The sequence below is a fragment of the Spermophilus citellus genome, assembly GCF_964194105.1.
Source record: "Spermophilus citellus genome assembly, chromosome: 8".
Lineage (NCBI taxonomy): Eukaryota > Metazoa > Chordata > Mammalia > Rodentia > Sciuridae > Spermophilus > Spermophilus citellus.
In genome coordinates, this window is record NC_138189.1 from 107,212,865 (window position 1) to 107,226,860 (window position 13,996).

At 36.6% G+C, this 13,996-nt stretch overlaps 1 protein-coding gene across 2 annotated transcripts in view; it reads right to left on the bottom strand.

The window, feature by feature from the left end:
- Positions 1-4,074: 4,074 nt before the first annotated feature.
- Positions 4,075-13,996, bottom strand: part of METAP1 (methionyl aminopeptidase 1) — a 63,119-nt gene continuing 53,197 nt past the window's right edge. For both annotated transcript variants that reach the window (XM_081304462.1, XM_081304461.1), the window contains exons 9-11: positions 13,081-13,224; positions 7,993-8,058; positions 4,075-5,775 (exon numbers count right to left, since the gene is read on the bottom strand). In XM_081304462.1, the coding sequence (XP_081160588.1) occupies positions 5,612-5,775; positions 7,993-8,058; positions 13,081-13,224 (374 nt within the window). In that variant the 3' untranslated portion in view covers positions 4,075-5,611. The remainder of the gene's footprint in view (positions 5,776-7,992; positions 8,059-13,080; positions 13,225-13,996) is intronic.

Below are 13,996 nucleotides of genomic sequence, written 5' to 3' on the forward strand. Positions count from 1 at the left end.
TAACCTACCTAGTAATATTTGCTGGAGAAAGAAGCTCTTTATTACATGCACAGGAAACTAACAAAGTAGAATGTATGGGATGATGAGTAGGTCATTTGGAATGGAAATAAGGAAAAAATGACATTACATCCAAAACACTACAGTGGAGCCAGTTAATATGTACAATCAACACCGGAAATCTATCCCAAAAAACAGTTACTTCCATTTATCTCATTTGAATGCAAGATAACACTTAGCTGATAATTCTCAAAATGTTTTGCTGGTTTGGGTAAAAAGAAACATTTTTACATGCACAGAATGCTACAGAAGTTTTCTGTTAGCTACCAATCTGCCCAGCAGGCTGATGATCAAAGTCTTAAATAACTCACAATTCTTTGGAGGCCTAGAGACACCGCTAGAAAAAGTCGATTCACCAGGTTTTTTGTTGTTGTTGTTCTGTTTTTTATTTACTTTTACCTTTTTTTTTTTAGTTGTAGATGGACACAATACATATATTTTTAATTTATTTTTTCACATGGTGCTGAGGATTGAACCCAGTGCCTCACGCATGCTAGAAAAGAAAAAGTCGATTCACCAGGTTTTTTGTTGTTGTTCTGTTTTTTATTTATTTATTTTTACCTTTCTTTTTTTAGTTGTAAATGGACACAATACATATATTTTTAATTTATTTATTTTTTCACATGGTGCTGAGGATTGAACCCAGTGCCTCACGCATGCAAAACAAGTGCTCAACCACTGAACTACAACCCCAGCCCTGGTTTTAATTAACATGCAGTATCAGATTGTCAACCTATAACCCTTGAAAGTATCCCACAAATACATTTTAAAAACATTATTTTGATAATATATGCACAGAACTACACCAAGGAAATTGTGCCTTTACTAGGAGGACTGGACACAATCCTCTTACCTTATTTCTTTTAGTGGAACTTTATGGTAACAGCAGCAGAATGGGCTCTTAAGCAGATTTTTATCCAAATGGTCACTAGCAGAATTCCATGTATATAAGCTAAATATGAGCATGCTCCTTTTAAGAAAGCATCGTTTAAATGTGTACAGAAACATTCTTGCCTTGTGGAAATATCAATATTAAGAAGAGCAGAAGGGAGCTGGGGTTATGGCTCAGCGGTAGAGCACTTGTCTAGCTCTTACAAGGCCCTGGGTTCGATCCTCAGCACCACATAAAAATAAAATAAAGGTATTTTATCCATCTACAGCTAAAGAAATAGTTTTTAAAAAAGAGAGTAGAAATGTTGTTTTACAATATTTTGATTCCCTTCCCCTGTTCTACGTTATAATACTAAGGTTCTCATCCTTGGCTTTAAAGTTTTCTCAGATTTTCCCAGGGCTCAAATACACTAAGTTTAAACATTTATACCCTAAATTATCTGGTGACCTGACCCAATTACTGAAATAAAGTCACATTTAAACTGTTGCTAATTTGTGTTATCACCACACAAACAGAATCTCTGCACAGAGTCTCTGCACAGAGAAGTGTGGTGATTTGTTCTAACCATGCAATCAATTAAAAATATGTTGTTAGTTGTGGAGTGGGATGACAAAAACAGAATAATATTAAAGCTGAGGATTTTATTACTCAAGAAATCAATTTTGGGGCTGGGGTTGTGGCTCAGTGGCAGAGCGCTTGCCTCGAATGTGTGAGGCACTGGGTTCGATCCTCAGCACCACATAAAAATAAACAAAATGAAGATATTGTGTCCATTTATTTTTTAAAAAATCAATTTTGTAACTAAAAGCTTTACAACAGTAAAAAAGGTTAGACATCATAGGAATTTCCATAAAATTACTAACTAAAACACTTAACTATTAAACACATCAATGGTAACTGAAAATCTTCATAGGAAGTCCTTGAATGCACCACATACTGATTTTTTTTTTGACACATTTTAGTAAAAATACCATACCAGTATTGACACATTTTAAAAATAACCACAGAATTGCCATATTGAGGCAGTTCTATTGTTGCTCAATACCCAAAATGAAAAGCAGCAGAGAAAATGCAGCCAAGGGCATTTTTGCTTTCTCTTACAAAACATTCAAATGCATTTTTCTTACTTAGCTCCAAAAAGGAAAAAGGGAAAGAATGGAGGCTGCCAAAAAGTTTTCAGAGCAGCCACTGAAGGCAACTTGACCCTCAAGGAGTCAAACAGCATGGCCCGAGTGAGAACTTCCAAGAATAGATGGTGTGCTACCAAGCTAAACTTTCCATAGATACTCATTTTTAAAATGAGACAAAAGTTAGCCTAATGCAACCTATATCTTGAAATAAACCTAAAACATTTTTTTTTTAATGAGTTAGACAACGGGCCACATCCCCACATTACAAAATGGTATAATTTGCTCCTCTTATAGTTAGAGCTTGGTAGAAGACCATCTCATATCATCCCGGTGTTTCTAATTCCCAGATGACTAAGATATCCTTTCTATTCCTACTATGTTTTGCCCCCAAAATTTACTGCCTTGTTTAAAAAGTAGCTCAGAATTTATAAAATTTAGAATCCAAATAAAATCAAATTATGTTCTAATAAGGAAATGCACATATTTTGTACTTAGTAGTTTATTGTTGGTGATGAGGTAGTTTTGAAATTTACATCTTACAGGATCAAGCAAGTAAATATTGGTATAGGGAAAATAAGATCATAAATGTAGAATAGGGAAAGGAGAGGAAAATCAGTGTTTTCATTTTGATACTAAGAAGCATCAAAATGAATTTATGACTTTTTAAAAATGTATTTGTTCCTAAAAGGGCCTAGAAGCAATGAGATCCCAGTAAAACACAAATCCTGATTCCCAAACACCATTCCCTGTGAAAAGAAACTAGGGGTCTTGAAGAAAGCCAATTCTTAGTCTGTGTCAGGAAAAATACATAGTAAGCCTATAATATCTTGCTATGGTACAAAGCAAAAACACACTCAGACTGATGGTTCAAAATGACCCACTGGTCAAATCTGGGACAATTATAGTAATTAAACAGAATTTTCAAAATGTTTCGATTCCACAATACTCAAAAAGGGGAGGGGAGACAGGGACTAGAGGGAGGAAAGTGTTTCTTTGTAGAATGTTAGTTAATAAATGTAGATGGGATGCCAGCCTTAGAAAATGCCAACTTGCAGTTGTGACTATAATAAAATATTGGATTCAGGTGAAAACTGTCAGTGAAAGCTAAAACCACCAAGTGAAGAGGATATGCAGTATTTTCCAAATCTCTCTCCCAAGAATAAAAAAGAATATACTTTTACAATTTAAAAAAGCCTGACAGACTACCCTACTATCAACTTTAAACAAATCCAATGAAAACCTCAAAGACAAACTGACAAATCAAACTAAGATGGTAAACAAATTGCTAAACATCCTCTTGCCTATTAATTTATACACATGGGTGGCAAGTAGTATAAATGTTGCTGAAGGGGTTCCAATTCCAACAACCTATTTTATCAGCATAAGCCACAAAAAGAAGATAAAGGGCAAACACGTTTCCCTTTTAAATTATAATTTCAAGAGAGTTGAAGACTGGCAAGAAACGAGGATTACCCTAAAAGTTAACCTAAAACAAGTAAATAAATTGATTTATAAAAAGTTGGTAGATGAATAGATGTTTTGTTGACCTAAATCTAATACATAATTTGATATATGTAATTAGACTAGAGCACACACTGTTCTAAAAAAACTCCCAAACCACGGAAAGCATTATTTTATCTTTTCACCACAAAATTATCCCACAAAAATTTCCTTCCTTAAGCTTATTTTTAAATGCTATACAACAAATAAGCCCACACTGTTAATTCCACTATCAGAACGTAAAATGCTCCCTTAAATATTCCATGTGCTCAGTCTTAAAAGCTCCCAAAAAATATGACTGCCATCTCAAATGCTGCTTGCACACTCACCTGGATCAAGCACAATACTACAATTATGGTATCGCCATTAAACCTGAAAGAAGTATTTGTACCAGATGGTCGTGAGTTTTATTTTAGATTATAAAATCAGCCTCCCCATTCACACCAATTCCCTGTGAAATACCAAACAAATGGAACAAAGTTAATGACTACATGGTGGGATAATCAAACTTTTTAATCTCCCTTTACACATTATATTAACATCCATATTACAAGGCATTCCATTCACAAATATTACAGATTGATTAAAAACTTCACACATACCCCCAAAAAGTCTATACCAGATTCAGTCACTTTAGTAAATCATTAAAATAATAAAAGTAATGAAAACATATCATAATTCTCTTAAAGCAATAAGGTCTGAGGCACTCTGGGAAAGATGTTCTCTTACAAGTATATGTGTCAGTGGCATCAAATTGTATTACCAGAAAGTTAGCATGTACTTGATTACTGGGTATCTGATAACAAGGACTTGATGATCTGATTCGTCTTCACTGGATAAACTTCTATTTGGACAGTTGCTGAAAGGAACACAGACACTGGGCAGCTGAGGTCACTGCTAATGAGTCAACTAAGCATAGGTGAGGCGGTTTTTTTATTTTTATTTTTTAATTCCCAGCAAACCAAGGACAGCTGCATCCCTACTGCAGGTTACAGTACTCAAAGAAGTTCCTTTCTCTTCACTGTCAGGATTACTCTCACAGCCCACCTGACTTACTGTGCTCACAGTTAGAGACATCTCAGAACTCTTTACCCATCACCCTCTACAGTGCAACCTCCACCCTTCTCTGAGTATCTTCAAGGTATGCCCTTGAAATAAAAGAGAGGGGAAAAAAAGGAGGTTTTCTACCTCCCATTTCTGACCAAATAAAGGTCTGAAATAGTGTATTACAAATTCCTGTGCCCCGCAACAGCCAGCCACCACATGGAGCATAGCTATTTTTGTCATAAACTAGACTTTAAAAAGCCTGATAACCTTCTTCCAAAGTGAATTTTACCACATTCATTCACTGACACAGAGTCCACATTGGAGAGAAAGTCTCACTGAGTGAGTGCTTCCCTACACACAATTACCAGGATAAATAATTAGCATTAGGAAGGGAGGAGGCCAATTCCCAACTAGGAATTAAATCTCTACAAACTATAGATCCACTTATGACAGCAAAAAACCCTGTCAGAGCAGAATCAACCCAAACCAAGGTCACATAGTGTTCGGTAATTACATACATGGAATTTAAAATGTATGCATATATATTTCCATATATATATATATAATTTAAAAAATCTGGAGCAACATGTGTTGCTAAAGTTTCAAGGATTCTCATCTTCAACATTCTCCTGGAAAGCAGCTGGCTCCTGATAGCCAGTTTGTGGCAGTGATTAAAGCAACTATAGAAGCAGGTCTAAGAAAAAGTGCTCAAGGGGCAAATAAGAAAACAGGTGTGCAGAGAATGAGAAGGGGACCGGGATGGGGAGGGGGTACTGAAAGGAGTTGAACAAGGTTTCCTTTATTCTTCTCAGCTTTTTCAGACCCAAGACAAGCTCTTGAAGACACGTATCAAATGCTGTGTCCTTCCTTATCTATAGTCAAAACAAAACAAGTGATAAAAAAACTGCCTCATCCTTTCTGTACTCTCAATAAAATGCATAGTACAGTAAGAAGGCATTACTGAGATGTGCCATCTTAGGAGAAATTAAAATTGGGACATGAAGTGAGGCCGCGCACTATCAAGTCGCCGGGTTAGGATTTCACAGCCAGTGTCCGTTACCAGCAGCGTGTGCTCAAATTGAGCAGACCGTTTCCCGTCTCTTGTCACTGCAGTCCAACCATCTGGCCAGGTTTCATCCTGCCATCCACCTAAAACAAAAGCAATTTCTTAATTTGATTGCTCAGTCGTCTAAATAAATATTCTAGGTAAATACATAGAAAACTACTATGATCCCTATTTATACATGGTTTTAGCTAAAGCCTTTCCAACTTCATTTTGATCTTTAATACCCATGAAGTAATGATGATGCTGAAACTTCTTCAGGTGGGCTGCAATGTCACATTTTGTATATTTCCCCATATCAAATATTTCCAAACTAAGACAATGGACTTCAATTTAGAAAACACATTGATAATACTCATCACATAACTATGAGTGAAGACTTGAACTAATAAATTTAGTTCTTTCCTGATATAACTTTGGCTTCTGACTAAACTATGGCCAGTGTATATTGTGAAGGAAATAATGTAAACATTTAAATTTCCATTACAGTATTTATTTCCTGATATAATTTTTAAATGGCAGGCACAAAATCAAATGGTGCCAACTGATCATTCTATAAAATTTTTGTAGACCATACAAGTGTAACCATAAAGAGAGGCAAAGAAAAAGAAATAAGGATTATCAAGAGAATAAGAAAATACTAGAAATGAATTAGAGAGGAGAGGGAACTATGAAAGGGGGAATGAAGGTTCAGAGAAAAAAGCTGAAAAACAATGACAGAAAACTCAAGGATGTGATGAAGGAAAGGCAGAAAGGTAAAGCCCCAGAGAATCAGAGGTGGAATGAGAAAGTCAGGTAATTCTAGACACTATTATAAAAATATGCATCTATAGAGACATTCCCATTTCAAAATTCAATGTCAAAAAAATCAACACATTCTTCATATAGGTAAAATATTATTTCTAGGCCTCACTGACTCAAACAGAAAAACTTTAGAACAAAAACTGTAGTGAAGTGTAACCTTTTCAATACTAAATTCTAGGATAAAAAGAAAATATACGAGAAGGCTTTTAAAAAGTTAACCCATGCTGCATCAAAAACCAAAAGATGAGTAAACAGGAATTTCCAATATAATGACCACTAGAGAACTGGATTTAAAGCAAATTACTCTGATTATACTGTGATCTGATGAAAAAGGTTCTGTTGTACAGTCAAGTAAAATATACTTGGCTACTATTCTAAGGAAATATACTTTACAACTGACTGCTCATGATCAACACCTTATTCTTATTCTACAAGAATGACAAAAAACACTACATCTGTGTGGTCTTTAATGTAATAAAGTACTTTCATTAACATAAACCAGCTCACTTAATTCTTACAGCAGCCCTGGGGTAAGATAAGGGTTATAATGTTCTTTTAAAGTGACCCCCACCTCTTGGTTGAGTCCTAGTGATCCCTTGAGAGTGGGCTAGATTTAGTGACTAACTTTAAAGGAAGAGAAGATGGAAGCCACTCCCAAGATTAGGTTTCAAAACAATTACAAGGACCCAGAGAAGAAGTATCCTTTAATACAGGGTTCAGAGCTCACTAGCCCTACTGTTACTGCCTCACTATGCATCCCCTAAGCCCAACAAGGAACTAGCAGAAAGCATGCTCCTGTTATTAAATGACAACTGCTCTGACACTCTCATAAAACTGAGCCTACCATCACCACCATTTGCCTATCACAGAGAGTAACATGGTGACAAAACAGCTGCCAGAGCAAAGTATAGTTGTCCTGTGTTTTCTTCACATTGCTATATGATACACAGGACAGGGTGCAGACCCTGAAGAGCCGCCCTGTTAATGAGTTGAGACTCCGACAAATTCTGCCATGTAAGCAGCTAAGAAACCTAGGCAAGTTACCCTCTTCAAGGATAAGTCTGATTCTCTGTGTGAAGAGGAAAATACCTTCCTCGTAAATTGTGGGAAAATAAATCCATAACTGTCTGCCTCAAAGTAAGTGGCTCAACAAACCCTCTCCTCCTTGGTTTCTCCTTTTCCCCTTCCTCCATCAAACAAACACTTTTACACAGGTTTGATGCAGGCTTCTAATATTACAATACACATTGTGACAAGATCTTAATGAAAAGGGACCAAGATTCATGTACCTCAGTGCCTTCTGATGGCTAGAGAATTACCATGTAGGAAGTACACCTTCTTGCTAACCTTACTATGTTAATTCTCTTTGTGATAATCAAACTCAAGATGAAAAAGGGAATGAATCTCAAAGACAGAAAGTATAACAGACTACTAATCTAAGAAGTAACAAAAGTAATAAAAACTCAATTAAAAAATGTTACAGCATCATTTTTTCTCACCTTCACAAATCATTGGCTCAATTGTAAATACATGGCCCGATTTCATCACTCCAACTGCTTTGTTTTCTGAAATTAAGGAAAAATATCCAAAGTTAAGCAACAATCAACATTGTACTGTTGAAAATCTCATAAGAAAGAGTATACAGTTAATATTCTCATTGTGTATCTTAATTATTTTCTCCTGGTTCTCTTCCTTAAAATAAGTCATTCATCAAATAGGAAGTATACTAATAACCACCTACTTTGGAAGATATATTGTTCTACACACAGCTCATTTGCTTATGCTTTTTACATTAAAATATAGAGATGCCCACAGGCTAGATTTCAGGTATCATTATCACTTCTGTAAGTGGAAAGTGATACCACTTATATTACTACAGATTAGAAATGCAATGGGCTGGGGATGTGGCTCAAGCAGTAGCGCGCTCGCCTGGCATGCGTGCAGCCCGGGTTAGATCCTCAGCACCACATACCAACAAAGATGTTGTGTCCACCAAGAACTAAAAAATAAATATTAAAAATTCTCTCTCTCTCTCTCTCTCTCTCTCTCTCTCTCTCTCTCTCTCTCTCTCTCTCCCCCCCCCCCACTCTCTCTTTAAAAAAAAAAAAAGAAAAAAGAAATGCAATCACAGAACCAAGTAGAATGCCATCACTCATCCATGTAAAAAATTTGAACAGGGGCTGGGGAAGTGGCTCAAGAGGTAGCACGCTCGCCTGGCATGCGTGCGGCCCGGGTTCGATCCTCAGCACCACATACAAACAAAGATGTTGTGTCCGCTGAGAACTGAAAAATAAATATTAAAAAAAATTTAAAAAAAAATTTGAACAATAGTATTTAAGATCATGCCTAACGTCTCCCAACTCTCTGGGAAGAGCGAAGTGTGTGGGAGCAGAGCCCACAAAAACAATCACATGAATTTCCTGAAAAGTTTTTTTATAAGTTGTCTTTTTTTCTCATCTTCAAATGGGAAGAAACCCTTTGCACATTAGCCTATTTTTTAAAATGCTGAAGAGACCTTCCTTTCTATTTAAAAACAAAAAAAAACTCCACTTCTCCCTCCAAATACTTTTTTTTTTAACCTTTTTTATCCAAACTCCCTAATATGAGAGTATTTTTCAGGACCTTCATGAGAAAGATTATTATAAATTAAAATGTGCCCAGACCTGATATTCCTCAAAAAATGCAAAAAAATAAATAAAAGTTTTGACATGCCTTTTTAGACAATCTTTGACAACAATAGACAACTAACTAATCTAAATTTCAAACTAAAATACCTGAAAGGTGTCAGTTAAATAAGTGACTGCACTTACTCAGCCTGACCACCAGGTGGCAAACACCAGCTTTTTGGGTTCCTTTTCCTCTGTAAAGAAGCTGCGCCACCAGGACCATTACTTAATGAATGGTGAAGGTATGCACAAAGCTCAACAACTAAATGCAACTCCTTCTAGGTGTGATCTAACCTCACCTACAGGTTTACATTCCTGCACCTTTCCTGGAGAACAGCCAGCAGTGCTGCTTTCCACTATCTTGGATTTTGTCAAAATACACTCACCAAAGGCTCCAAATCTAGTTTTTAAACTCATATAAAAACTTAAAAGCAATTAATTTCACTTCTAATCTCACAAACTTTCTCTCAAAATGATATGTAATTTACTACATATACAGAGTCAGTCTATAGTCCCTTGGAGAATCCAAAGAAGATGTCAGAGTGTCCGTATGGTGGCACAAAAAAGAAAAAAAATAAGGATAAAGGAATCCAGATCTGTGCTGTCCAGTGGCAGAGCTGGCCACGTGTAGCTGCTACCAGGCACCTGAAAAGTAGCTAATCAGAACTGAGTTGGGATAGTGTAAAAATATTGCAAATTTTGAAAACTAAAGCAGCATGTAATTATATATTGTTACCCAGTGTAGTGCCTGTATCACCTAGCTAAGTTTCTACCCGACCTAATCTTATCTTTAATGACAGGGCTCCTGAAGGCCAGATGTACCTCTGCAGGTAGGCTAGCCAAAAACAGGTTGGATTTCTAAGGCTACCCAAGTGACATCCAGGCAGCTTCCATACTAAGAGATACCCATGCCAGCTGCAATGCCAGGAAGCACAAGACCATACAAGGAGTAAATGCAGATAAGATAATGCCTGAGTTCTGGGAAATTTCTTGCCTATTCCAGGGAAGGATATGAATATTCCTCCCCTTTATTACTTTACCCTCCCCCATTTCTTTTACCCTGTATCTATGACTTTCCCACACCAACAAGTTGAGGAATTTGATTTGCGAATGTGCTTCTCCATTCTCTGGTCATTGAATGAAGTTGTGCTGTTGGTACTCAGCATTTGGCCCTCGTTTTTAGCTTTCACAACACCCAAATGAAAAAGACCCTGCTTTGGGGATCTCCCCTTTTTTAAGGAGATAACAACATCTCAATAATTTTTGTTCCAATTAAAATTTTAAATGATATGTAGGATGTAATGGAATAATTATTTTAAAACACATACCTACAATGTTTTACTTTTTTAATGTGACTACTAGAAACTTATATCATTTATGTGCTTCATAATATATTTCTCTCGGACAGTGCTAACACAGAGAATCTATCTTCCTTCCATATTCCATTCCTATTTCTGCCACTGATTTATTATTATTCTAGAAGTTACAACCCTTACTCATTTCTTAGAATCTTAAAGTTTCCATTTCTCAACATAGCTCACGAAACAAATACACATTATCTGTGTAACTGTACTATTGCAGACAGATGTCAGGTAGTTTTTAAAAAACCTGAACCTGTTCTATCATCTGTATCAAAGAATTATTTAAAGTACACTGTAAATGTTGGGTATTGTCGTCGTTACTTTCCAACCACTAATGACTTCAAGAAGAAAACTCACCTAATGAGGATTTTTCTCACATTAGAAGGGGTGGAGAGAAGTTATTCAACAATTTCTGGTTTCTCCTTCATTTGGGTCAAGATCAGTTACAAATCAAAGCAGAGATTACTTACATTTCAAATGGTATCTCTGCTATACAATTAAAAAACACCCTCAGCAGTTTCCTTTAACAATTCCCTAAGCTACCACAATATTTTTTTATTTTTATTTTTGGTAGTGCTGGGGACAGAACCCAGGGCCTTATGCATGCCAGGCAAATGCTCTACCACTGAACCATGTCCCCTATCACAACATATTTTGATTTATATAATTCCAATTTATGCTGGACTTTTCATAAACTTATTGAATTTATACAATGAAGTACACTTAGTCCTTGCTTCTATATTCAACATAGTTTTTCCCATCTAATTAAATCCTTCTTATGAAACTCAGGTGGCATATCTTTCGTGCCAATGACACCATTTTTATCATATTGCCACCAATGACCCTTATTGCCTTCTCCCATAAATGTTGTTTTCAGTCTCTCTATCCAAACCTAAACCCAAGTTTCATTGCCCTTGCATGTCCCCTTAACATTCTTATTTACACACACCCCACCACTGTAATCACAATAGCTACTTCCCTTCCATGAAAGGAGATAATACGGCCTAAGAGAAATAAAGTCAGTTACTTGTTTTCTGTTGCTTTTATTTCAAGCATGATTCACAGAATGATGCTGTTAATGAATGCTGATATACATCAGATTCTGTGCTATAAAGGATTGTTCCAGCTTCTCCTATTAGAGAGGTTTTTCGTGCATTTCACTCCCTCTTCACAATATGCATGCCTAGAACTTACCACCTCATACCTGGACTCCAGCAACAACTGTCCATCATGCTGACTACACTGAGTAGCTTTCATCTAGAATATTAGATACCACTACCAAATTAGTCTTCCCCCAAATACAGGATTTATCATGCCATTTTCTGCTCCATAATGTTTCTGAAGAGTCCTAGAGATGAAGTCAGATTTCCTCAGTCTAGTATTACTCTACCCAGCAATACCTACTGTCAATCCTCAAAACATAATACTCATCCAAGCTTATCTTGTCTCTGTTCAGTCTCAACTTGAAGCACCTTTCCAGACTTCCCTCCACCTGAAATGTGTTGTCATTTCTGTAACCAAACCAAAATCTCAACCATGCTTTACTTATCCCCCAGAACCTAGTACCAAACTGCTTCAATCCCTGCTTCAAGAGAACAGGAAGTACAGGAGAAAAGACCAACAACAGAAAGCTCAGAATACAAGTACCAATGCTCGATCTGGCATTTGTTTACTGGATTGTGTGACTTTGAACAAACAGACTGCTTTCCACAAGTATTATGTCCCTTAATCCTCATAACAATTCTAAGATAGGTATCATTCCCTATTACACAGATGAGAATACTTAAGCATGAGGAAATCTGTGAGAGTATTTATATAATAATGGCTCAATAAGTGCATGCGTGTGTGTGTCTGTTGAATTTCTTTCTAGGTCACTTATGGTGGATAGCTTTCACTTCTGGCAGTAAACATCAGACCTGTTGCTACACATATCTAATCTCTTTCAGAGAAAAGGTTTGTGAAAGACATTGTCTATCAGTTCCTTTTTATTCTTCCATACAGTTGTCACTTGAGGAAAAGTCCTTTGTTTATTCCCTTCTATTTATGCCAATATACTACAGTATCTGACACAATCTAACCACTCACACCAAACCAAGCAAGATGAACTGATTTCACCTAAGGAATCAGAAGAGAGATGACTACACATATGGCAGATTGTTGAACACTTCCCGGAACAGATTACTTTCAGAGTACTCGGATTACGTTTCCCAACTTCCCATGCTGTTAAGTTACAATTATGTGAAAAATTCCTGCCAATGAAAAACAAATGTGCATGATTTATGTCACTTCCAGGCTGGTTCATTAAAACTCCCAAACATACCCCTCCAAAGCTTTGTCCCTTCCACACTATCTGTTCACTATCTGTTCATAGTGACTGTCTTAGACTGTTGTGTAACCATGACCTAAACCTGATCTATGTTTAAACAAATACACATTCCAGGGGTCTATTTGTTACAGCAAATAGATTACTCTAATGAATACAAAATAGTAGGCCCTATTATAGGTTTGAATAAATATTTCTTGGGTAAGTTGTTAGCACAAATCTTTAGAAAGTACTTACTGGCATAGTGGGGTACATTGGGAGCTGTATGAAAAAGCTTGTGTATTCCATGCCCACAGTAGCTTCGAACAACTGAAAATCCATTTGCTTGAGCATGCTTCTGAATAATATTTCCCAATTCTCTGTATCGAACACCAGGTTTCACTGAAAGAAAAATAGAAGATTCATGACAAACAGTAGTAATAACCAACATTTTCTAAGCAATTCGTACCTATGTGCCAGGGACCTTTGTAAATACTTTATATGTCTTCATGCCTAAATTTACAAATGAGGAAATTAAGCCACACAGAGGCCATACAGTAAATAGCAAAGCTCTGATTCAAACCAAGAGCACCTGGAGTTCCTCCTCTAACGCCAGACAAACAGAACACCTTGGGAGCTAAAGGGGTAAGGACAGCACCTTTTATTCTCTCTAATTAAACAGATATGGAACAACAGAATGGAAAATACATTTCCCTGTATAGGCTTCCCTAAGGTCAAGAACCATACTATTCTATTCCACTCTATTCTATTCTAAAAAGCAGAGGAAATAAGGAAGGCAAGTGTACCAGAAGAAAAAGAAGTGTCCAAGAGTGTCCAAACTTGTCCCAAGTTTCATTCAGGTCAACTTCTGAAAGAAGTACTTCTCCCCTGGGCTGTTTCATTCTCTAACAGTGCTTCTCAAACTATTCATAATTGAATCTAGAAAAGGTCCCAGGGTACAGGTCCTAGGGTATACCTTTCACTATATACATACTGCCCTGTTTAATTTTTATAAATTTAGTAGTGCCTTAAGGGGAAAAGAAAAAATAATAATAAGTGGTTCTCATGTTAATAAGGCCATTCTGGCACTAAAACCCCAGGAGTGGGGCACTGCCAAATTTCTGGAACAATGAGGCAAATTCCAAGGGTCCTCTAACTCTTAGCCTACCTGATT